The 23,375-nt window shown below is 45.2% G+C and overlaps 1 protein-coding gene across 5 annotated transcripts in view; it reads right to left on the bottom strand.

The window, feature by feature from the left end:
* Window positions 1-23,375, bottom strand: part of col12a1a (collagen, type XII, alpha 1a) — a 52,930-nt gene that overhangs the window by 1,704 nt on the left and 27,851 nt on the right. For 4 of the 5 annotated variants that reach the window (XM_082517184.1, XM_082517185.1, XM_082517187.1 and 1 more), the window contains 41 exons: window positions 23,164-23,293; window positions 22,940-23,076; window positions 22,121-22,250; window positions 21,892-22,031; window positions 21,553-21,685; window positions 21,360-21,383; window positions 20,520-20,659; window positions 18,935-19,064; window positions 18,650-18,789; window positions 18,435-18,564; window positions 16,645-16,787; window positions 15,369-15,498; window positions 15,125-15,267; window positions 14,907-15,036; window positions 14,234-14,353; window positions 13,959-14,105; window positions 13,767-13,883; window positions 13,531-13,683; window positions 13,350-13,424; window positions 13,133-13,272; window positions 12,899-13,022; window positions 12,656-12,799; window positions 12,269-12,433; window positions 11,997-12,035; window positions 11,737-11,875; window positions 11,015-11,157; window positions 10,548-10,657; window positions 6,617-6,775; window positions 6,326-6,403; window positions 5,544-5,630; window positions 5,037-5,090; window positions 4,641-4,736; window positions 4,236-4,289; window positions 3,278-3,331; window positions 2,965-3,018; window positions 2,376-2,447; window positions 2,259-2,294; window positions 2,115-2,181; window positions 1,843-2,025; window positions 1,598-1,675; window positions 353-523 (listed from right to left, as the gene is read on the bottom strand). In XM_082517184.1, the coding sequence (XP_082373310.1) occupies window positions 353-523; window positions 1,598-1,675; window positions 1,843-2,025; window positions 2,115-2,181; window positions 2,259-2,294; window positions 2,376-2,447; window positions 2,965-3,018; window positions 3,278-3,331; window positions 4,236-4,289; window positions 4,641-4,736; window positions 5,037-5,090; window positions 5,544-5,630; window positions 6,326-6,403; window positions 6,617-6,775; window positions 10,548-10,657; window positions 11,015-11,157; window positions 11,737-11,875; window positions 11,997-12,035; window positions 12,269-12,433; window positions 12,656-12,799; window positions 12,899-13,022; window positions 13,133-13,272; window positions 13,350-13,424; window positions 13,531-13,683; window positions 13,767-13,883; window positions 13,959-14,105; window positions 14,234-14,353; window positions 14,907-15,036; window positions 15,125-15,267; window positions 15,369-15,498; window positions 16,645-16,787; window positions 18,435-18,564; window positions 18,650-18,789; window positions 18,935-19,064; window positions 20,520-20,659; window positions 21,360-21,383; window positions 21,553-21,685; window positions 21,892-22,031; window positions 22,121-22,250; window positions 22,940-23,076; window positions 23,164-23,293 (4,639 nt within the window). The remainder of the gene's footprint in view (window positions 1-352; window positions 524-1,597; window positions 1,676-1,842; window positions 2,026-2,114; window positions 2,182-2,258; window positions 2,295-2,375; window positions 2,448-2,964; window positions 3,019-3,277; window positions 3,332-4,235; window positions 4,290-4,640; window positions 4,737-5,036; window positions 5,091-5,543; window positions 5,631-6,325; window positions 6,404-6,616; window positions 6,776-10,547; window positions 10,658-11,014; window positions 11,158-11,736; window positions 11,876-11,996; window positions 12,036-12,268; window positions 12,434-12,655; window positions 12,800-12,898; window positions 13,023-13,132; window positions 13,273-13,349; window positions 13,425-13,530; window positions 13,684-13,766; window positions 13,884-13,958; window positions 14,106-14,233; window positions 14,354-14,906; window positions 15,037-15,124; window positions 15,268-15,368; window positions 15,499-16,644; window positions 16,788-18,434; window positions 18,565-18,649; window positions 18,790-18,934; window positions 19,065-20,519; window positions 20,660-21,359; window positions 21,384-21,552; window positions 21,686-21,891; window positions 22,032-22,120; window positions 22,251-22,939; window positions 23,077-23,163; window positions 23,294-23,375) is intronic. The other variant, XM_082517186.1, reaches the window with a different exon arrangement.

Raw genomic sequence — 23,375 nt, 5'->3', positions numbered from 1 at the left:
CTCATTTGACCAATAGCTAGAATGCTTTACATGCCAGTTTCAAACCTGGACATTAAATGTATGGAGGTATTTAAATATACAAGTTACAAATTATTTGACCGCTTCTTCAAAAGTTGCTATTTTTGAAAATTTGTCACACGCAAACCAACAAAGCTCAACAGAGCAGCATGAGTAACTGAAAACGAATCCCAGGGAACAAAACTAATAGTTTTATTCCGATATCAACACTCTGCTGCATTCATACCTCCATCCATTGAATTTGTCCAATGAGCTGCCAGTCTAATAATCGTGCATACACTTGGAGTTTCCTCTGATGTAGCACCATGCAGGACCTACAGCGCATCAAGCGTACCTGTGTAACCTTGTCCGTTGTAAGGAATGCCAACACACTGAGAGGAGTCGCAGTACCCAGGTGGTCCCGGTGGTCCCCTCACGCCTGAAGTGCCCTGACGACCTGGAGGGCCACGAGGCCCAGCGGAGCCAGAAGGCCCCGGGGATCCGGTTCGTGACTCTCCGGGTGGCCCTGCAAATGGGAGCGAGAAGGCGAGTGAAGCCAACCTGAGCAGGGAGTCTCTACAGCTAAGCACAAAACCCCACTGACATCATCCGCAACCCGTCTGTGGAAACGGTGGGGGTTCACAGGGCAGCAGAACTGTAATTTCAACTTTTCAGTGGCTCAATTAAAGAGAGGGATGCAGTCTGGGCTGTTTGGAATCACCCCGGCCCCGTCTGTCTAGACAGCAAAACTCACGGTGGAATTTTCCCCCCTCTTTTTTCTCTCCTTTAAGTGAGCCCATGTGTTGTCAATGAAGCCACTAAAGAAAGCTCATTGTACAACAATCTGACCCCCCCACTCACACCCACACACATACACAGTGCGTGTGAGTCATCAGCGTGGACTTCCTAGTTGTTTCTCAATTCATTCACAGAAACAGAGATGTCAGTGTTCGGTGTGGGGTAGACATCAATAGGAGGTTCCTGTTGTTGAGGAATCACTTCCCAAGGGAACGGAAACTTTCTCGAGCACTTTTATAAGCCGCACACCAGATCTCATTTTCACCTAAAGAAAACTACAAGCTCATTCAAACTAATGACATTTTCTCTTTTTCTTGAACTGCAACACAGTCTAAAGACGTCCTGGGTGCTGTCTGAACATCACATGTGGAAATTCTTTTTCCATTTACCGTGGATGTCTTTGTAGATGTCTAATATGCACACATCACATAAATCTTTAAGAAAGGAAAGAATTGGGAAAATGTTTGGGGCCTCTCCAAAAAAATTTATGTAGCGCAGCTGCCCAAACCAAAGATCCTGAGCCACAGTTACTGTAGGTAAATTTCAGCCTCTTGCTGAAATGTGTCGTTTTAATGGGGCCAGTGGGAGTACTCGGTCCTAGAAAGGTCCACCAAGAAGGTTGGAAAAGGCTGTCACGGCGAAACTGTGTTAGAGTCAGGATCGAGTTGTAAATTTGAACAGTGGGAGAGCAGCAGACTGTCTGCAGCTGCTGGAGAACAATGTTCAACAGAAAACAAGCTTAAAGCAGCTCGTTTTCTTCTCGCTATGGCCTACTTCACTTCAAAAAGATGAATTGTGTTACCTGGTGGTCCACTTGGACCTCTTTGTCCTCTGATACCGGTTCCTGGAGTCCCTCGCTCTCCTTTATCTCCTGGCAAACCTACAGAAACATTAAAGAGTAGAACTCACTTTCAAACAAATGAAAACAAGTTCTCATATCTGGCAAAAAGGAGAAATGTTCAGGGTGTCTATGAAACACAACTGAGGTGACTCTTGATTAAAGTGTTTGCTTGGAATTGTGAATAAACCACAGAGTTGGTATCGCACCTCTTTCTCCTTGATTTCCAGGTAAACCAGGGTTTCCAGTGAAACCAGTTCGGCCAGGCTGTCCGGGCTCTCCGCGGGATCCCGTGTTGCCAGGAGGGCCCGGAGGCCCAGGTGGTCCAGGAGTGTTGCTACGATATCCGGAAGGAATCTGGTTGAGCAGCATGTCGACTCTGCTCATCTGACCTTCAAACAAAGAGGACGCATCAAAGAGATTTAGGACAGAAATATCATTTAAGATAAATTCCCAGAGTTATATGAAACATTTGACTCACTGTTCACAAGCTGTTCACAAACTTGTCGGGCAATGGAGCGCATCATGTTCTGGGATGCAAAATCTCCCTGGAAAACAAAGATGTTGTCATGAAGCGATTGTTTCCTAAAGCATTACAAAACAGCGATGAGAAGATGATACGCACCCTCTCTCCTTTCTCTCCTTTAAGGCCAACAGGTCCCTGTTAATGAGAGGAACAACATGAGAACAAGCGTACCACGTCCTGGACCCCTATATTTGTGCCACGTTATTCAGTACGTACTGGACTTCCTAGATCTCCTGGTTTTCCTGGTTTTCCTGTTATTCCTGGAACACCTGGATTTCCAGGATTTCCCTAAAAAAAAAAGGAGAATTTTCAGAGAAAAGCGGTTTGTATTTGAAATGACTGCACAGTAAATGTAATCGTAACATTTAACTTCTGCTCCCTGTTAATAGCTGCATAACAAGCTTTAGGTAGGGAGCTATACTTTAGCATCTGCAGCGGGTTGGGGGGGTGTAGGGGCACGTGGCACAAGCTGCCAAGAACAGATTGAAACACACACATGCACACAAACACACTCGCCAGCCGGTGCTAATGGCTCTTGGAGCACTCAGGATGGTATAGTACGTGTGCGTTCTATACTGGCTGGCATGGCGGCTGGATTAAGTGGATTCAGACCTCCTTAAACCACAGAAAAAGGAAATGAGATGCACGCACGAGCCTGGTAACAGTGGAGGAAGCTACAGACTACAGCCTGCTTTTCATGTGCCGTGGAGCCAGAGGAGTAATTGTTGCAGATATATCAGGAAATAAAGCACACTCCACTGAATATTTATTTGGCTCCTTTCAACACAAACAATTCCACACTCACCATGGGTCCTGGTGGGCCTCTGGGTCCAGATGGTCCCTCCTTTCCTGGTGGCCCCTAAGCAGAAACAACATACAATCACACATGGATAACAACACACTGGAGACCCCTGCAATACATCAGCCTGTGTGTGTGTTTTTACATTAGGCTTTTAGGCAGTGGCTCAATGGTTCTGGCTGACGTAAGTGAGAACATGGAGGCAACATCAAACATGGGACCGTGTATAAGTGGCTGATCGCATGTAAAACATGTGCTTGAGTATTTCTAGGCTTTGAACACAGTGTGAATACAACGCATGTCCAAAGATCGATCTTACCCGCGCTCCGCTCGGTCCAACGGGGCCCAGAGGACCGCGCTGTCCAGCAGGACCCTGGGAAAAAGGCAGACACACTTCATCAAATGTGAATGATCAAGAACAGGACGTTTATAGAGCTCCCCAGTGGCCCCGCTGACCTAGAATTAACAGAAAAATCCTGCATTTTCCTCAGTGTCGAGCCAAAAACAGTACATATTTTGGTAGGAAAACCTCTCTCTTGTCTCTTGACGTAGGACATCTTGTAGAAATGTACATAGGCTGTTATAATAAGCTGTATTACGTAAGCAACGATCACAATGCTGCCAACAAGCTCTGGGACTTTCTCTCATGTCTGAATTTGCTTATTCAAGGACCAGAATGGCCAATAGTGAGGTTCTCTCCAACTGAACGGTGGGAGTTGGCTGGATGAGTGAAGCGATGATGGCTACGCAATACCAAGCCTCTCAAATCCAGAAAATTCCTAACTATTATATAAAATGGATTTGGCCTAACTTCATATTTGCTTCTGACAGTCAAAAAAAATCCGTGCAACCTCAAAGAACTCCCAAGAGTCTGCTTTTATTTGACCTTCATTTTCATCCACAAGCTCAGCAGGATGTCTTCTGCCATAAGTCAAAGATGCTCAAACTTCAGACAGAGTGCAAGTCTTTACCACGTCCCAATCATCTTCAGTTACAAGGCTGGAGAAGAACATGTTCCATTCCCCATTTCCCCTTTGGTAACATGAGCCTGCACTTCATAATAATTTAACTGCATCAGCGGCCTTCTACCGTTTGTCAATCAGTGGGCTGATCTGAGAGTGTGGGACTCCCTGAGGATGGCATGGTAAACCTCCCACTCTGAGTGTGGTTTTCATCCAGCCATATGGACTAAATCCAGGCTCCAGTAGCAACACCGCTCTCTGTGGATAGTCTCCCGTTTCCTGCTCACAAACCACAAAATAAAGAGAAGTACGTACTTGCAGACCGGGCATGCCTGGGTCTCCGGGATCTCCCTTCGGTCCTGGGCGACCCTGAAGATGGAGGATGAGAAAAGACAAGCTTGCTTTAGTCTTTGGGGTTGTTTTCTTTCAGTGAACCTGTGATTGTGATTGATTTTGTGTTTTCACAAGAACATCTGCAGGTAAAAAAAAAATCCTAAGCGAGCCCTCTGGTCTTTCTTCACGTCGAGGGGAGTGTGATGTGTTTTGACATTAGTTATAAATCCAACTCACTGGCAAAATGTAAACTACATCAGCTATTCATCAACTTTCACACAAACTTCACTTATCAGCACATGTGAACGGTAATTTAAAGAAAAAACAGTGATAGTGTGGAAACGTACATCTACTCAGAGGATTTCTTTGGAGTGTGGATGAACTTACTGGTTCTCCAGGCAGAGAGAGTCCGTTAGGGCCTTGTGGACCTGGTGGTCCCATCGAACCTGGAAGTCCTTGCTCACCACGTGGACCCATCGAACCCTAAAGCATTAACCGAAACATACAACGAAATGTTACACAGCCTCTGGCAACCTAAAGCAAACCTTTAACTGCACATATAGACAATGATTGCCTCGGGAAACGAGCCTTTAGGTTACCTAACATAGGCCCCTCTAACTGTAGCTGTGGAAAAACATACAGTCGATAACTGACTTCAGATGTGTGCAATTTGCAATAGCTTGCGAAATACCATGGCATCGCGAAGCATATTTATCACATATCTAACTTTACTTTAGGAGCCTCATAAAATCAAAGCCTACAGTGATGTCAAGTTTAACTTACAGGCTTGCCAGGATCTCCTCTGTCTCCTCGAGGTCCTTTGGTGCCCGGGCTTCCCTAGAAAAGTGAGGAGCCAGAAATCCGAGTGAGTGTAACAACAGGAGCAAGTTCCAAAACCCCTAAAGCCCCAAAGCCAGCGAAATCCTTGCATTGGCTTAGTGAGGTTACCAAGCCCACATATTCCAGACCTCTCCTCAAGACGTCTGTACTGCCGTTTTTCCGACAGGCATTTATCTTTTGACACTTTTCCCCAAGCCCACTTTTTTTTTTTTCACATGTGCCACTTGTCTCATCCTCAAATGCTCTTTCCAGAGATTAAAAAAAACATCCTCAGTGTGTTTGAGTACAAATGTGAAGCTGTATGGTCACTGTAACAGAGAACGGTCTGGCTTTATCATCATCATCTCTGAAATATTTCTGTCTTCTGAGAAAACTGCTTTATCAGGTGAAGACACGCAGAGGAAGAGGAAGTGAAGGCAGATTAAGGGATGATGGAGGGAGTTTCTGTACCAAAGGTCCAGGAGGTCCCTGGGGGCCGATGCTGTCCTGCGTGCACGTGCAAGAGTGAGGAAGGGATGGACACTTGGCCTCATCTCTCTGAAAAGGACCAAAGTTGAGCAGAAACACACATTATTATTGCATATTTAACACCAACTGACAATCGAAGGCTTGTCTTTGAAATCTGTAGCATACAATTACACAATTAGGCAACAGTATCCCAACAAACTCTGGTCATCGTGAAGCTTCAGGACCAAACGCTGTCCACGTATGGAAATGATTGGTTGATGTGATGTGTTATATAAGACTGGAATCATTGACATGATGGATTAATATGTGATGCAAATTATACAAGAACTACTTGTAATTGCCTAAATGTGCATGCATCCGGTTTTTACCATAATGCATCAAAGTAAATGTGATTTAGTGAGTGCTTGGTGATCTAAAGGAGCGTTTGTTTTCATGTAATCGGGAGGTCATGATGGCAATAGTGCGATTAGCACAATTACACAGGATACAAGGTTCCATTGAGGCCAGCTGAGGCGCTTTCTTTTCAAACAGCACTATAGCGTTTTGCTTAATGACCACATACCAGCAAACGTAGACTTTGGGCTGTAAACCCAGGATAGTGTATACAGTCACAGTGGACCTCTGGAGATGTGTTACAGCTAACAGCAAAGATTAAAGGCTTCAGAGAGAACATGGGAAGCAAATGTGGCAGAATAGCCGAACAGTGCGCATGTATGTCAGCGGCCTTCTGGCTTGTTTACGACACGATTCTAAATTGTTCTTACTGTTGCAGGCAGGTCGCAGCATCTGTCTCGGCTGATCCAGCTCAAACTGCAGACGATATCGAACATCTGGAGCTGGAACTACACAACAGAAGAAGCGAGGCTGTTAACAAATGGCTCCTACGCTGTTAAAAGACAGACGCATTCGGTGGGAGCAGTTAAAAGTGAATTGTGCATCTATGGACAAGAAGTTTTGGATGTTCTTTCTTTGGAAATTTAAGAGATGATCTTCCAAAAGCGTTTTTCCAAACTTTTGCAGTTTTAATGAGTCCCAGCTCGTTTTTTTTGACTTACTGTAGCAGACTGCCTCCTTCCACCTCCAGACTTGACCATCTTGCCAAGCACTTCATAGCCATCCAGTGTGATGTTGTTGGCCTCTTTGATGGGCTTCTCTGCCACCTCTTGGCAGTCAATGTTGAGCTTGACTTTCTCTGGAGAGACGGTGATGTGGAGCTGCAGGATGGACGGATGAAGAGAGGGCACCATTAACATCTTTGTCTCCTCAGCTGCCAAGTTGGTTGCAACGATTATTTGGCAAATATTTCTAAGAACATTGGCGCTTCTGAAAAGCTGGTTTGGCATTTAAATCTCTTTGGCTACCGTTTAAATATTAATCTTTTCTTTATAAGAAAGTGAAACCATTAGACTAGAAATGTTTAGTCTTTGAGCTGCTGTTTGATGCCTCCACAGATAAATGGACAGTAAAGTGGGAATATACAACACTGGCATTTCCATGTGGTATTAAAGTGCTAGTCAGTGATTGTATAACAGCACAGAGTGACAAAGTGCCAGTTTCTGAAGTTTCCTTTTCAGAGGACCCGGCTCCACATCTTGAAATAATATCTTTTGCGGTGTGCCATCAAAAGTCCTACACTTTCCATAGTTTCCCTTCAGAGTTGCACATTTTCCTCTGCCTATCAGTCAGACAAGCTTTCTTTATGTCAGGAAAAGCAAGCTACCAATTCTTTCTACAAAGCTATACCAACCACAGACTAGGCCATAGTTCTTGGCAATCAATCTTAAAATTATAGTTTACTTCCTTGGAAACAGAACAAACTATCTGGTGAGACCACATAGAGAGAGGGCTGCCGTTTATCTCCAGGTCCTGGCGTGGATATAATTCGCCACGATGCTCCTGAGGGCTTACCAAAACATGGTTGGATGGTATACTGTACACATTACCTCACTGACCAGCAAGTAAACACAGTAAAAAAAACAAAACAAAACACAGTGTCACTGGAAATTGAGGCTTCAGGAAAAATAATGACCAGCGCTCCCTCAGCTGATGGTTGCTGTTAAATGATTTTGTCCAGATGCAGCAAAGCGTTGACAGACGAACAACTTTCATTCATCAATTGTTAACACAGAGGGTTTCACTGTGCTCTGCTGTGTCAACACTCCACAGTCACAGCACATATGGTGAGATTTCAAGCTGACACCGTCGCCGCTCCAATGCACATGACATCCGAGATTGATATAATATCACATTTTGTTGCTCTAGGCTCCGTCCTCCGTCTTCCTCCATTTTTTTTCCAATCCTGAACCTCAAAAGACTCAAAGCCCTGTTAATAAGCAGGTGTAAGTCTTCTCTATGAAAAAAAAAACTGAATTATCTTTAACTTTGTCGACTTTTTTGTCAGAAATGAAGATTATAAACAATTTGGCATTGGGCTCACAAAGAGCGGTACACTGGCACCGCCTTCATGAACAAAGACAACGCAAACTAAAATGTACTTTTCACTATTACAACAACTTACATGATCAAACTTTAAGCAGTGAACACGCGATTGGTCATCATGACATATGGAAAAAATCTTTGGTTACCAGCAAGGTTCCCATCAGTCAAATGTGGTGGGGGGCGGGAATTCCCCAGTGGGGCTAGTGAGTGGTTAGCATCTGCTATAGCCATCTCAGAGAGTGATCCCACATGTTTAAGTAGCAGTTGACCACGACCTCCCCAGCTTGGGTTACTCTTTATTAACTAGCCTGAAGGACACAGAAAATACTCTAGAAGCGAGTCAAAAACCTGATTACAAGACACAAAGTGCTTTCTGTCTAACATTCATGCACATCCAGACTCCACTGAAAGCATCGGGACTGGCTTGCAGACAGAGATTGATTCAGTTCCAGTTAGCAGATGATATCCTCTACCAGCTGATCCAATGAAAGCTGAGGTGTAAGGTTAGAAAGTAAGTCTTCACTAAATCTGTATTCACTCCGTATTTCAGATCTCACTGCGTTTCGCTTTTCTGCACACCCACAAAAAAACCCAACTATCATTTGTGACAGTCTCATCAGTGGTCACTCTGGCTGAGCCTGCGCACACTCATGCTGAGGTCAGTCTGTAATAGCCACAAAGTGTTGGAAAACCACTGACAACATGTAAACACACTCCACCGCAGCAGTCAGCAGCGGCATTTACTCAGCAGACCAGCAAATAAGCAGCTAGGTAGACCGCTGCAGACTCGCCAGCTCATGCAACGCACATGCACGCGCAATCGCACGCACCGAAGACTCGACCGACTGTGATGCAATTAAAATCCAATCCTGACCCAACATTTTCCAGGGTCGCATTCATTCATAAAGTCACCCTGCAATTAGCTGTGTAGACGCTAAACGGTCAAACTAAAAAGTAATTTGCTGCAGGCTCTGATCTCTGGGCCAGTACATCACGCTGAGCTCTTTCATGTCAGGAAGTGGGGTGGCAATCTTTGATGTCAGATAAGATGTCTGTATGTCGAAAAGGGTCGTTTACTTCGATGACCTTAGAATAAATGTACAGTGTACTAAATAGAAATAGCAAATGCAATTGGTTGTGACTTGGAGTACACCGAAACCAGCTGCTTTCCCCCCGGTGATCAATTTAGCATCATAAATCTTTCCAGGTTTGTAAAATATACCGTCTTACTGTGCTGAAACAGAACAGGGGATGTTTTGAAGTCACTGATGCTTTGCACTGGCCACAAAGACAGTCCATGTCTCTATTTACCGCTTTCTGTAGCCCAGAGAAAAAGCATACGATACAAATGGTGTTTATCACAGTAGTAAGCCCGGCATGTGTTCCTAATATAGCGGCTAAACCGACGAAGGGAAAGAAACAGTCTGAAACACAATATCGCCGCTGTTGTTGATATTCTGTGTAAGATGAGAGGTTTTGGCCGATTGTTTGAAGAGTTGATGTTCACGAATCTTTAAATACATGCCACTTTAGGAGTTCTGGCTTAATTTCTCACAGGAAATCTGGAGCAGATGATGGTTTCAAAATAAAGAAAATGTTTCATCAAGACAGTTGCAAACATCTGGATCCTGGAGCCTTAAATCCACCGCTCACTGTCCTTGCAGCATTCCGCCAATAATGTGTTTCCTTGCTTTCACAATGAGAAAAGTACACATTCCAGCCCAAATCTCCACCGATCGCACAAGCAAATTTCAGCCGATTCATCACGGGGGCTACTGATTTTTATATCTTCAGCGTTAACTTAAACTCGTCCTGAAATTTCAGCTTTTAGTTTGAAAACGGAGAACATTTAGCAGACGGAGAGGTCAGGTGAAAGACGCTTTTTCATGCACCTGCAGGAATGTCTTTTGGGGAATTAAATGAAGATGTTTCGTGTTGTTTGTGGAAAAAATGCAAGCAAGTCAACTGAACCCACATAAAAATTGATACAGCGAGGAGCAGATTGGTTTGGAATTCATCTAACAACTACCAGGAAAGCTTAGAGTCTTGATGTGGTCAGACCGCCATGATTCACTCTAACAGTCTGCAGCAGAATTTCCCTCCAGCCAAAGTTTTTAAAACTTATTTATAGCCTCCACAGCCCATTTGTCATATTCACTGGCCGTGGCTTAAATTAAAGAATATATATGTGTGTGTGTGTGTGTGTGTGTGTGTGTGTGTGTGTGTGTGTGTGTGTGTGTAAAAAGGGGCCACTTTGACAGCAGGTTGCCACTTTGAGATTGATAGCAGGAACCTTTTGATACGGCTACATGACCCTGAATGTTTTGTCACATCTTCGCATTAAAAGGTAATTCAGCCAAAAGAAAGGAGGCATAGAAGCCACAGAGTGTGAAAGGATGTAAAAACAGACGTGAAAAGACTGAAAACACAAAAGCCTTCAGAAAGGAGAAGCAGCGCTCAACTCACAAACAAAAGACTCCCAGTCTTTCGCATTAAAGCCAAAATGTCACTTTGCTCCTCTCTTTAAGAATCACGCCCGATGTTTACCTTGTGGAAGCTGCCATGGAAAACCCGCCTCACTTGCTGCTCGTTAAATGTGGCTCTCTGGATCTCTCCTCGGGTGTCCTTGTTGTAGAACGTGACTGTTTTGCTGGAAGCTGAAAAGAGAAGAGCCTTTGATGAATCCCTGACAGTGTGTTACAGCGCAGTGGCACGCAAAGCACAGACTATAGAGAACACATGCTCGCAGAGAGGGAAGGATAAAGGGAAGGATAAAGGGAAGGCTCGGAGGGATTAGGACAATTCCTGTGGTTATGTGCATGCACATGGTTTGAACAAGGTGCTGTTTTAAGAGTTAAAGCTCCCAGCGAAACAACAAAAAAGTCCAATTGTATTTCAAGCAGTATGTCCTGAAGCTTTGCAACTAGCACCTTTAGTGATTTATACAAAAAAACAAAGTATGATTTTAAAGAGTGTACAGCTCAGGGTAAGAATATTCAGCAGGGGAGACTTACGGTTGACCGTGACCCCGACTTCAGGGTTGTTGTTTTTGTCGGCAATCTGCCAGATATCAAAAGCTTCAGAGGGCGTGTCGGGCAAGAGGCGGAAGAGCAGGATGATGGTGTAAGAAGGGGGAAGACCATCCGGATGGATCTCCCTGTAATTGTGAAAAATCACACCCTGTGATCAGACGCTGTGCGCTCGTTACTGTAGCAGATTAATAATGATATGCATAACAAATGGTCTACTGTGTGACACAGCCGGCACATGTTTTTCCCATGGCCTTGATTAAATTGTGCACATGTTGAAAGGATTTTCTGTCTTCTTTCAGGTTGAAAGTGTTTCCACTTGTGTGCATAAGACAAATGCTGCACTCACGCACACTAAAGTCGCATCATTATAAACATATTAAGAAGACTTTTGGACACTACAGCTGTTGTGCAAGTGTTTAACAACGTCTAAATGGTGCCCAATAAAGAGACAAAGCACTTGACTCAGCGGTGATTTGTTTTCTCCTTGTAAGAAAAAGGTGGGAGGGTGGGGGTCCTGGGGATTAAAACGCTACACCCAAAATGTTCCTGCTAACACCTCATATTCTATGAGCTGCAGCAATAAACAGGCCTGAGCATCGGGGAGACCTCTGTGACTGCAGAGGCTGTTGAACTTTATTACGAATAATGAAGCGTGCAGGCGATAAGGCCAGTAACCTGCGATTATGCACACCCTCAGCTCTTACTTGGTGGGCTGGTTCAGGAAGGAATCTTTGTGCAGCCTGTAGGCGATGTAGCTGTTAAAGGAGCCCGGCTCCATGGACACACCGTTCATGGCAGCGAATGTCTTGTCTGTGATATTGAACGCCTCGAGCATCCTGAAGCCTGGAGGGGAAGAACAACGAGAGAAACCTCCTAGTGTACCACATAACAGCATTTAGCAATGTCAACAAACTCTGCAGGGATTATCTGCTGTGTACACTGCATGGTGATGTTGTGTGCTTACCAGGCGTGGTGAATCCATTGATGTAGATCAGAGGGCAAGCTGAGACACAACGAAAAGATACAATGAGTTGGAAAAACAGATTACGGCAGAAAGAATGTGATTTATATGCCTTTATATATTTCCCCAGGCAATGGATCGGTAGGAGCGCGCGACAAAGGGAGAGCTTCCCCTTAACTCCACCGTTCACTAATCAACCCGTCTAATAAAGTTTTTGTCTGCGCCTGCGAGTGAAACTAAACTTTAGTTGTTGTTTTCTGATACATGAAACTTACTGGAAGTGGCTGTTTCACAAATGAAGGTGATCAGGTTGTCCTGGATTTTGGCAAAAGCGTCGTAGTCGTCTACCACAAACACGTGTCTCTCGCTGGGCTTGCTGCCGATGCTTCTCAGCTCGGTCATATCCACGTCGGCCACTCCGACCACAAACACGCTGTAGCCTGTCGGCGCAAAACACAAACACACAAAAACAAACAAAGACCATTGTTAAGTCTGCAACAAAAACCCGCTGCGGGGATTAATACAAGAGTTTATTAAACAGGCCAGAAAGTCTGGTTCAGATGAACTAAATCGACGTTCAGGAGCAAATGCTTCCCCTGTTTTACTTCTTCTATAGCACAAATGCAAACACACGAGCCAGCGATTCATATTTCCACACATACCAGAATGCTGCAGCTTCTCTGCACTCTTCTTGACCTCATCCTGGGAGCGTCCGTCCGTGACGACCACCAGCACCTTCGGGACGTTCCTCCTCATGCCGTTGTCTGAGGTGAACACCTTCTCATAGACGTGCTTCAAAGCAATGCCTGGACGAAGAAGAAAACGGGAGAAGAAGACCATCGAACCTCAAACGTTCACTACAGTCAGAACTTTAAGTTTGCAGCTTTTTTTCCCCAGAGCTTCACCTGTCTTGGTGTTGCCTCCTCTGTAGCGGACGCCCTGCAGAGCTGAGATCACGATGCCTTTGTCGTGGTAGGTGTTCAGTTTGAACTCGGTCCTGGCGTCATCGCTGTACTGCACAAATGAAACCTGTTCACCGAGAACAAAAATAAGAGGATGGTGACGACGGTGAACACAGATATTAGGAAATATGTGCATGATTTTTTTTTTTTTAAGAAGCCACCGAAACATCAGCTGACCTGCATGCCTTTAGGGCTGATGACATCGAAGGCTGCAGTCATGCTTGTAACAAACTGGAGGACTTTATTGAAGCTGTCGTCTCCAATACTCCAGGAACCATCGATCAGGAAGACCAGGTCGGCCTTGGCACCTTTGCACACTGCGATGCAGGTAAAGCAACGTTAGAGGCTGATCGCGCCTGGACAAAGTAAATACATTGATTAAAGCTATCCTTACCATCTAACGCAGGTGGGACTGTTGCTGGAGGAGGAGGAGTGGGAGCCTTTGTTGGCACTGGGGTGGGTTTAACCACTGCAACGCAAGAAAGAATCGCATGTATGAATTCATCATAGCTGGTAAAATGACATCTTTGTAACATCAAAGAAACAGGAAGTTCCAGCAGCAGCCGTTTCCTTACACGTCCTCTCTTTGATACTGACTCCAGGTCCCTCGAGATTGGGCGTTTGCGTGTACACGGTGGCATTGTAAAGAGTGTCGGGGGTTAAGCCGTCAAAGCAGTAACTGTTCTCTGAGCCTCTGACGGTGATCTCCTGAGCCCCGCTCCTGGAGGCTAAAGGAGAGGAAAGAGGAGAGCGACTTAGCAACTGATTCTAAAACGTTACTGTGACGTGTAACCGGGTGAACTGAACTTACTATCAAAAGGATTGACTTTGAGTCTGTAAGAGGTGGCCGCTCTGTGAGGGGCCCATCGGAGGCAGAAGGAGTCGTAGCCAACGTTGTAGGTGTTCAAGTCCGTCACATTCAGATACACTAAAGACAAGCAAACGCAGCTCATTACAAATCCATCCGATCCAGACATCAACCATCAGGTAGCAGCGTACTTACAGGTGGTGCCTTGACCGACCAAAGGTGCACTGTCACCCGTGTTGTACTGTGCCAACACCTTCAGGTCATAGGTGGTTCCAGGTTTCAGGTTATGGAGCTGGTGGGAGGTTACGTCTCCAACAGACACCTCCATGGACTCATCCGAGCCTGAAAAGCAACATTAATATGACTTGCATGTAAGCAATGAGGCTTTTTGCCTAGTAACAACTCATACAACTAGAAAAACAACAACAACGATATATAGTTTTTGATCCAATGCTAAAGCATGTCCGTACCCTCAGGTTGGTAGATAATCTTGTATCCGTTAACCCTGGAGGGGGCGGGGTCCCAGGACACCCTGAAGCGGGTGTACCACTCATCAGAAACACGCAGATTCCTGGGGCCGAGCATTCCCACTGCAGGAAGCAAAGACAGAGCGGCGCAGTCAACACAGGATAAGGTTCACTGTAATGGGATGCACAGGATCTGAGTTTTGGTGATCCATCAGCAGCTGGGTAATTTCTGCATTTGACTTCACTGCTCATAATAACATTGAGTGAAATATTCTAATGTGCGATTAGCGGGATGATAAATTCCAGCACATGAAAGAAAGTAAAAAAAAATCATAATAAGAATAATAATCTGCCTGAAGGAGCGGAGCGGCATTACGATACGCAATAGTGTTTCTTTTGTTTGAGAAGCAAAGTTAGGCAAGACTCTGGCCAGCACTACGAGGATACGATCTCCTTCACTGGAGTGCAGGCAGCTTTTCTGCCAAAGGCATTTTGTGCTTTTGGCATTCTTTAAAAGTCAACAATATCACTTATTCCACGTTTGGTATAATGTTCAGTTCCTCAGGAACCTCATTAGTGAATCAATCCGTTCGGATTTTCTGCTCGCCGCTGATCAATAACACTCGCTTATTGAATAAAAACTCTCACAGGGTCGCACAGATGGAACAGCTTGTACCTGTGCGTCCGTCACCATCCACCTCTCCTCCTGCTCCATCAGCATAGATGGCGGTCACTTTGATGTTATACGGCGTGTCCGGGTCCAGGTTCTGCAGGATCACGTTGTTTCGGTTTCCTGGCACTGTAGTCTACAAGCAGAAGAATTGGATGCATAAACAAGTGCCTTTGTTATTTATGGCCACAAAAACATCGCTGTCGAATTATAAATATGCTCACATATCCCTCAATCGGGTCTCCTGTGATCTGGGCGTAGGTGATGCGGTACTCCATGACAGGACCATCTGCATGGTCCCAGCTGACAGAGAGGGTAGTGGTGGTGGGGTCGTATACGCGCAGGTTCCTCGGGGCACTTCGAGGCACTGAGCACAGAAATGGGAAGAAGAATATGGTTTTGCATTTTTGTTGAAAACACCTGCGCGTCTCAGAGCTGCTAACAAAACACACTGGCCCGGGTTCTTACATGTCTTTCCTTCATCCATGATAGCAGGTCCTTCGCCATCGCTGTACAGAGCAACAACTCCCACATTGTAATCAGTGTTTGGAAGCAGCTGCTGCAACAAGGCTGTGGTGGTTGACCCTGGTACCAGAATCTGTGCAGAGACACAAAATAAGTGAGCTTTTATGCACACATGCACCAAAGGGCCAAATCCAACATTCACGCAGCCACAGACTCTGCCCCTCTCGTCTGGCAGCTGCTTGTTTTCTACACCTGCCTTTTACTGAATGGCTCCTTGTTGTCAGCAGCAGTGAAAGGAAGAGCCAAACAGTCCTTTGATGTTCAGAGGTGTGATAGTGGTTTAAAAAAGGACAGAAAAGGGGGCTAGGTGGGTGACAGCCAGCACTGATGGAGGTGACAGCTGATCGTGTGTCCTTAGCCTCAGAGCGGTTATCTGGACAGGCTAAGGTCAGCGCTCTGGCCTGGTGGAGGTTCAAACATGTTTGTGGGTGTCTGAATCATGCCACAGTGTCTCCTGGTCAAACTTAGGCTTAGGACTCAGCAGCCAATGATGATGAAGCTAAAAAGCTACGCTGCAAATTTCCAGCTGGCGTTGGATTTGGTGGTGCTGGCTGAAACAGGCTACATTACCACTGACCCGCATAATTAGCTCTGGCCATGCAAAGGGCACGATCCTGTCCTAAACGTGCTGACCAAAGGGGGGGAAAAGAAAGCTGAGTGCATGTCTTTATCAATATGCTGGAATTTCTATCACCTTCTTAAAGACACTGTCGTTAGCGACCCAGTGAAGAAACTAGTGGTGCAGTCCATCTGGCATGGATGTTGAAGAAAGCTGATGCAAAGAGACGCTTTAAAAGTTTTATGGATTCTTTGAGCTGCCCAGAAATCTTTAACATATGAAGATGTGGGCCCTCTGATGCCAGATGGCACGCAGCACGGAGAGAGCGGGAGCTGCAGCTAAAGAATTTCTGCTTTAATGAACGTGTTTGAAACTCCAGCACTTATTTACACAAAACAATCCAAATGGCAGAAAGTGCACACATGCAAACACGCTCGCACCAATGCGTTTGGTGAGCAGGCCGAGTGCTTTTAAAAGTAATTGCACGGTAAACTGCAAATGCTCCCACTTCCAGCTCCATGTGGTGATCCTCAATATTTGTGCGCATTCTGTATGATTGAAGGCATTAGAAATAAACCTGCTCTCAGTTAGTTTTCTCAAGTATAATCTAATAATATAATTTACGTATCAGCCATTCCCACACAGCAGTTGGAAACTCACTGATTCTGAAGGCCTGGCACCGTTCAGAGGAGAGTAGACCACCCGGTACTGCTGGACTGGACCTGTGGCAGCTTCCCAGCGAACGTTCAAAGTGTTGGTGGTGGGGTTGTAAACCTGGATGTTTCTGACGGGGCTGCGCTCCACTGCAGGGACAGGAATATTGCTTGGTAAGAAGGAATTAAAGAGGGGCAAGAGAACGAGGACGAACGGAAAGGAAAGGCTGACAACTGTAAAAATGGCAATAAATTAAGGCTAAAAAACCAACAATTAAACAAAACCCATAAGAATGAAGCACAAATGCATAACTGGGGTTCCAGTACTGGTAAATACTCCAGATGAAAAGGTTTACGAGTATCTAAATAACACCTCTGTGAATCTCCTGTAGTCCTGTCATCCTCCCTTTGTCAAGGTTTATAAATCATGGTCTGGACTCATTTTATGGCCAGAACAGGACAACATGAGAACTCTCCAGTAAAACTCCCCCAGCAGCCAACAGAGACGAGTTTAGGATGCTATTTAACAATACAGCTATCAACAGGGCACTTCCTGTCAGTGCCCTGAAGGTTAATGAAAAGGATACAGAAAGGCCTATGTGCAGCTCTGTGTGAAGCTAGACTTCTAAAAAACCAAAGCAGATGTTTGGAGGTTTTGTGCTGCTCTCAATTATAACCCCATAAACGCAGGAGAAAAAAAAGTAAGCAAGCTTCCGTACTTTAAATGTTTTACAGACCAACGCTTGTTACTTTTAAGATGCTGTGAATGCTCGCCGAGCAGCTTGTTAGCTCAAACGGTTGAATCAGACGAGAGCCGATTCAAGGCCTGACGTTAATGAACATAAATATATGTACACAGGCAGCGTGAGCTTTGACTTGTCCACTGAAAAGCCACTGAACATGATGAACTATTGCTACAGAAGGGAAAATGGGGGTAACAGTAGCTGGCACGGCGCATGACCCCAGCAAAGCAGGCTGAGAGCAATTATACATATAATGCTCTCTATTCATTTCAAAGCCCCTGTTTCTTTTTCCCAGAGAGGAGCCAAATACCCCAGCCCCGCCATTACCCTGACCGCTAGCCTTCACTCAACCTATAAATGGACAATGTTACAGTAAAGAGAGAGGAGACACCATTATAGTGCTGCCAGGCCAGAGGAATTCCTTCCTGCGCAATCACCCCACAAAATGCTGACTAATTCCCAGCAGAGTTCGGTGGTTCAGCTGTGGGAGAAACTGGAAAACCGATGTTCACTCAAACTAAGCTGACTGAGCTCAATGCTGTCATTTATTTTAAGCTTTAAGTTCCAGTTTGCAGGTAAGGTTTAAAGCTCTGTCCCAGCGAGTCAGCTGAATGCTCTCTCTGATGGACGTTTTTCGTACCCGGGACGTCGGGTAATTGCGGGTACCCCGGTTCAGACTTATTCAGGTATTTTTTCACTTCTGGAGAAGGAGATGGGATTTGAGCTGGCTGGATTGCAGATTTTCAGAGGATTTGGATGATATTTTTGAAACAAATCAGTTACAACTGGCTGCCTTATTGAAGGTTTCTGACCCAGCAGGCCAGCAGCCGAGGCCACTCGGTTCATTCCGGATAGACGGGAATTGATTCCTGACACTGGAAAATAAATCCCACTGCCACGTCACGGCATCTCATTCACAGGTCTTCTTCTTGGTCTGCGTGGGCTTTTCTATACCCTGATGACACAGAGGTGGCTGTCGCTGCCTAACGACCTCGCGTGGATCTGCAGTGGATCTCGTTACCTACAGCAGCAGTTGCATGCGTGCAGTGCTTACATGTTTTGCCGTTCTCAGACATGCGCAGTCCTTCTCCAGCAGCATATACGGGAACCACAGACACAGTGTACACAGTATCAGAATCCAGGTTCCTCAGGACGGTACTGTAGGTACTGCCTGATACCTGCACCTGTGCAGAAATACAGAACAGCATACATCATGTCGGGGTTGTTCCACTGGAGATGGCTGAATGTCGTTGTTAATGTCTTGCTTACCATGTCTTCCACTCCTCCAGCTGCAGGCACATAGAAGATCCTGTACTGACGGACGCTACCCTCAGCAGGCTCCCACTGGACGGTCAGGGTGCTGGTGGTGGGGTCAGTTACCCGCAGGTACCTAACACCACCCAGAGGCTCTGGAATAACATAAAGATATGATAACGTTGCATCCATCAACAAGGCTGAACACCATGTGTGAGCTTTTTTAAACTGAGAGACTTTCCATGAGTGTGATGTATTCATATATCCAAGACTTGGCTGTCATATTTGTTCACAACTCACTGGTCTTTCCGATGCCCTCCAGCGGCCCGCTAGCTCCTTTGGCATAGACTGCCACCACGCTGATGGCGTACTCGGTGTCAGGCGTCAGCTTAGGAAGCAGGACTGTAGTCTTCTTTCCTCCAACCTGGGTCTAGTTAGGGAACAACAAATGAAACATAGTTACCTAGTTTAGTAAATTTCACTTGGCTTTTCAGTCCTTAAAATATTTCTGCATTTCCTGTCTCTTTTGCTGTAGCTTTAAAAACAACTCTGCAGCTCTTTTATGTGCTGAGGAGGAGGTATTTCCTCTGTTTTAGATGGAATAAAGTATCCTCTGCGGGGTTTCTCAGATTGATAACCTGATGGAAAGAATTCTACCTGAAAGCTTCCAGGTGGAATGCTCTGAGTGTTTTTGGACAAGGTTAGCATACAGTACAGTGGCCAAGGTAAATATGTCCGCTAATGGTGGAAACAGTCAGATGTCTTGTTGTGACTAATGATGGATTTACTGCAACGCTGTTGGCTTTTGCTATAAGGAGTAAATATTCTTAGAGAGTGTGTGTCTGTTTGCATTTGCTGGATTTGTTTTATCACTGCGTTTCGGGTCAAGACGGCACTTATTATTTTTATTATTTGGCACTGTGGCAGTTTTTTCTTCTTTAAGTACAAAATGTGTGCAGCCCATTTCCAAAAAACACACTTATTTAACTCAGGGTTACTCATACACGTTGAAATCCGGACACTGAACCAACACGTAAGTAAGCGTCCGCTTTTCCATTAGCACAATTACATTTCATCAAGAACCAAAAGAAGAAACCTCACCGAGCCGTATTTTAAACATACAAACAGTTTGATGAACTTCCAGTCTTAGTCACCTAAAATGACAAATTCTGGATTGCACCTGTTAAAAGGTGGCTATAAAAGTGTGAAGGACCAGTGCACGGCAGCACTTTAAACTTGATCTGCAGGATAATATCTGACACCAGTGACCGGACTCTGCCTCTTCAAACATCTCAACTTTTTATGACGTTCAAGTTTGATCTCTTTTAATCTCATAAATAAACGATCAGACGCTTCGCATCAGCGTGAAATCTCGTGTGTAGATATTTGCTCGTCCTCAGGCTTCTGGTTCTCATTTTAATTCTTGCTCGTGGAAGCTCTGAGAAACGTCTGACAGAAAATTGAAACCAAAAATTCAGCTGTCATCCAGAAAGACTTTTGAAAATTCAGCGAGACGGCCAAAAATGCACGACCAGTGGGAGACAGTCTGCAGCGTCAGGAAATACTGAGGAAAGAGTAGGAAAGGTTTTGTCCACACTAATGCCGCTGTATCCAAACAACAGATTATGAGATTTGACTCGGAATAAACTCAAATAATTGAACACCGATGCCACAGCTGTATAGATTTCTTGGAAGCAAAGTCGCTGTGGAGGAAGAAACAAATCCACCGACTGAGTTAAAGCCATAAACTATAAACCGCAGTTGTCTGGATTATTAAAGCGAGATTGAGAAGGAGATGAAAAGAAAGGAGACACTAGCTAAAATATTAAAGCCTGTCACTGCTGCTAAACACTGACAAACACGAGCTAACTGTTGTGTGACTTACAGTCTGAATCCTGCCTCCAGATGTGGGGACGTAAGAGATCTTGTAGTTCTGGACACGGCCCGTCGGTGGAGTCCACATGGCGTTCAGAGTGGTGGTGGTTTCATTGTACACAACCAGGTTGGTGGGCGCTGGAAGAGGCACTGCACAGTGCAACAGGCAAGCACATATATGACAGTTAAAGCTACGCCAACAGCAGTTATACGGTTTCCTTTGAAAGCGTTTCTGATATCACTGAAATATCTTTTAAAGACACAGTCCTTGAGATTATTGGCTGATTTGAGTTCAGATGCCAGTTAATTTTCTGCCTTTTGTTTATGGTTGAAAGAAAATAGAGCAATGAGCGTTAAACAGGACTGCAGCTTTAAAAAAGAAAAGACAGTCGCTCTTCGTCTTTTCTCAAGCAGGTGTCTCTTGACGGACAATAGATGGAGGAGGATGATAATGATATGATGATGATGATGAATGACAAATGCATGGATGAATGAATGAACATGGATGGATGAATGAACTGATGGTGGCTGATGGAACGGGCTTTGAAAACAGGGATTGAAATCCTTGTTTTGCCAGGCATGCATGGTGGAACTCCATCCAGCCATTTCATGTAACCGAGTAAGGACATGAAGAAGCCGTGGGATGATGGCGTGGACAAACGCAGACAAGCAAACACGTAAGAATAAAACCGGGCTGTGACAGCATCAGCACCACTGGAGCGATGGATGGGTTAAGGGTCTTGCTTGATGATGAAATAACAACGGTTCTGATGACTGGTTGCAACAATAAAACATGCTTTTGTCACTTGAAAGAAAAAGCATCCCTTTGGTTTGCTATGAACACACTTACGTGGGGAACCATTTTGACGGCGCACTATAGAGGCAGAAATAGAAAGGCATAATGGGCAAACCCTTGATCGAACACTTCACACAGCATCAAAATGCAAAATTAACACCAAAAGAAGAGAAACTGTGACAAATACTTTAAGCATACAGTGTTAGCTAGAGTTATTACTGAGTCGTCATCACTGTGTGCGTCTTACATGTCCTCTCGGTGCCTAGCAGGTCCTCGCTCTCCGACTCATCCGGGTAGATCGCAGTGACGGACACGTCGTAGGGCGTGTCTGACTCCAAGTTCTCCAGCAGGTGGGTCGTCTCATCATTGTTCAGAATGGCCTGATGAGGAAAACACAAAGACAGCTTAGCCAATAAAAACCAAATGTAAGCCATGTAAAATTCATCGTCTGTTTTTTAGATGTTCTCCCTGCCTCCACCGGAGGTCTTTCCTAAGCAACGCCAAACGCCTACTGTGGGACTCATCGTGAAATACCTGCATGATTTATTCCTAATATAAACATCCCGGACATCTGGTTTTCTCTTACGTATTGGGTGTTGGCATCTCCCTTCTTAACCCAGCCAATGCGGTACAGAGCCACGTCAGGCGCTCCATGCTCCCAGTGAGCTACAAAGCTGGTATGCGTGACTTCTGTGAATCGCAGGTTCTTTGGTGCTGGAACCACATCTTTAGAGCGGAGGAAAGAAAATGCAATTATGATCTCCATCTCGGTCAGAAGCAGCAAACGGGGCCGGCGCCATGGTAACGATTCTGACCTGTGATGGCCTCTCCCAGCATCGGCTGTCCGGGACCTTCGTCGTAGACTGGAGTAACAGCTAAAGCGTACTCGGTCTGAGAGATCAGGTTATCCAACTCTCTGCTGGTCACGCGTCCTCCCACTTCCAGCTGTAGAACAATAAAACACAGTTGTTAAATGTTATTATACAGTATCAATAAAGAATATATAGCGCTTAAGAATCACTTTGCGCGTTTGGAAAAGTGTAAGGCTTCGTTCTCAGGGAAGGTTTCCTGGAATTCTGGTGACCTCACTAATCTGCACCTCATAAAACCGGTAGCAGTGTGACCAGCAGGTATAACACTAAAGCAAACAGGAAGAAACTAAACACACGAAATACTTTGTGCTCTTGGTTTCACTCGTTAGCTGAAAGTTAAGATGTTGTTAGTGGCGCCATGTCTCTGTGTTGCATCACATATCTTCAGCTCAGTGTGTTTCCACCTTTAGAGCACCTTAATCTTCACTTCCTGCAGAATGTGCTGCTGTAGCCCAACAACTCCCACATGGGGACATGCAACCATAAAGTATTCCTCCAGTCCCCAGTACCAGAACCAGCCTGTAAGCCTTGCAAAATCACATTCAGAGAGTTTCATAATATTTCTTTAGACTCCAGAAAATCCCCTGATGTCCACTCAAACAGCTGCAATCTCCACAATGTGATAACGGATCAGTCGAGAAATATCCAACAACTTAATCATCATAAATCCTAATGACTATAACAGACAGGAGGTTCTGCAATAGCAGGAAGGGACTGGTCATAACAGCGGTTGTAATACCATGAAAGGAAAGACGAACTCACTTCTTTTGCATCTCCACTCTCAGGCTTATAGGTGATGAGGTACTTGCGAACGGGACCGGGAGCAGCATCCCAGTCAAGCGTCATGGTGCTGTGGGTAATATCCCGAACCCTCAGTTCTCCCGCAGGTGGCATGGGCACTGCACATGAGTTAAAAGCTCTGTTAGTTTATCAAAAATGACTCTGAATTTGTGCTGAAACATTGAAATGATAGGCTGGTTACGAACATGTGACTCCCTGTTTGGTCAGTGGTTCGCTGGCTGATTCTCCATGGAGGGCAAATAGGGAAAGCGTGTAGGCCGTGTTGGGGAGCAACTTCACCAGCTGGACGTCGGTTGTGTCGCCGCCCACTCTGATCTGGAAGCGGACCAAACCAAACAAACAACACAGGTTGAGAGGGGAAGCAGATGAGGGGGACTCCTCGCTGGCTGGGAAATAT

This window comes from Aulonocara stuartgranti, assembly GCF_965226115.1.
Source record: "Aulonocara stuartgranti genome assembly, chromosome: 19".
Lineage (NCBI taxonomy): Eukaryota > Metazoa > Chordata > Actinopteri > Cichliformes > Cichlidae > Aulonocara > Aulonocara stuartgranti.
The sequence above is the reverse complement of the archived record's forward strand: the minus strand, read 5'-3'. Positions and strand labels throughout refer to the sequence as shown.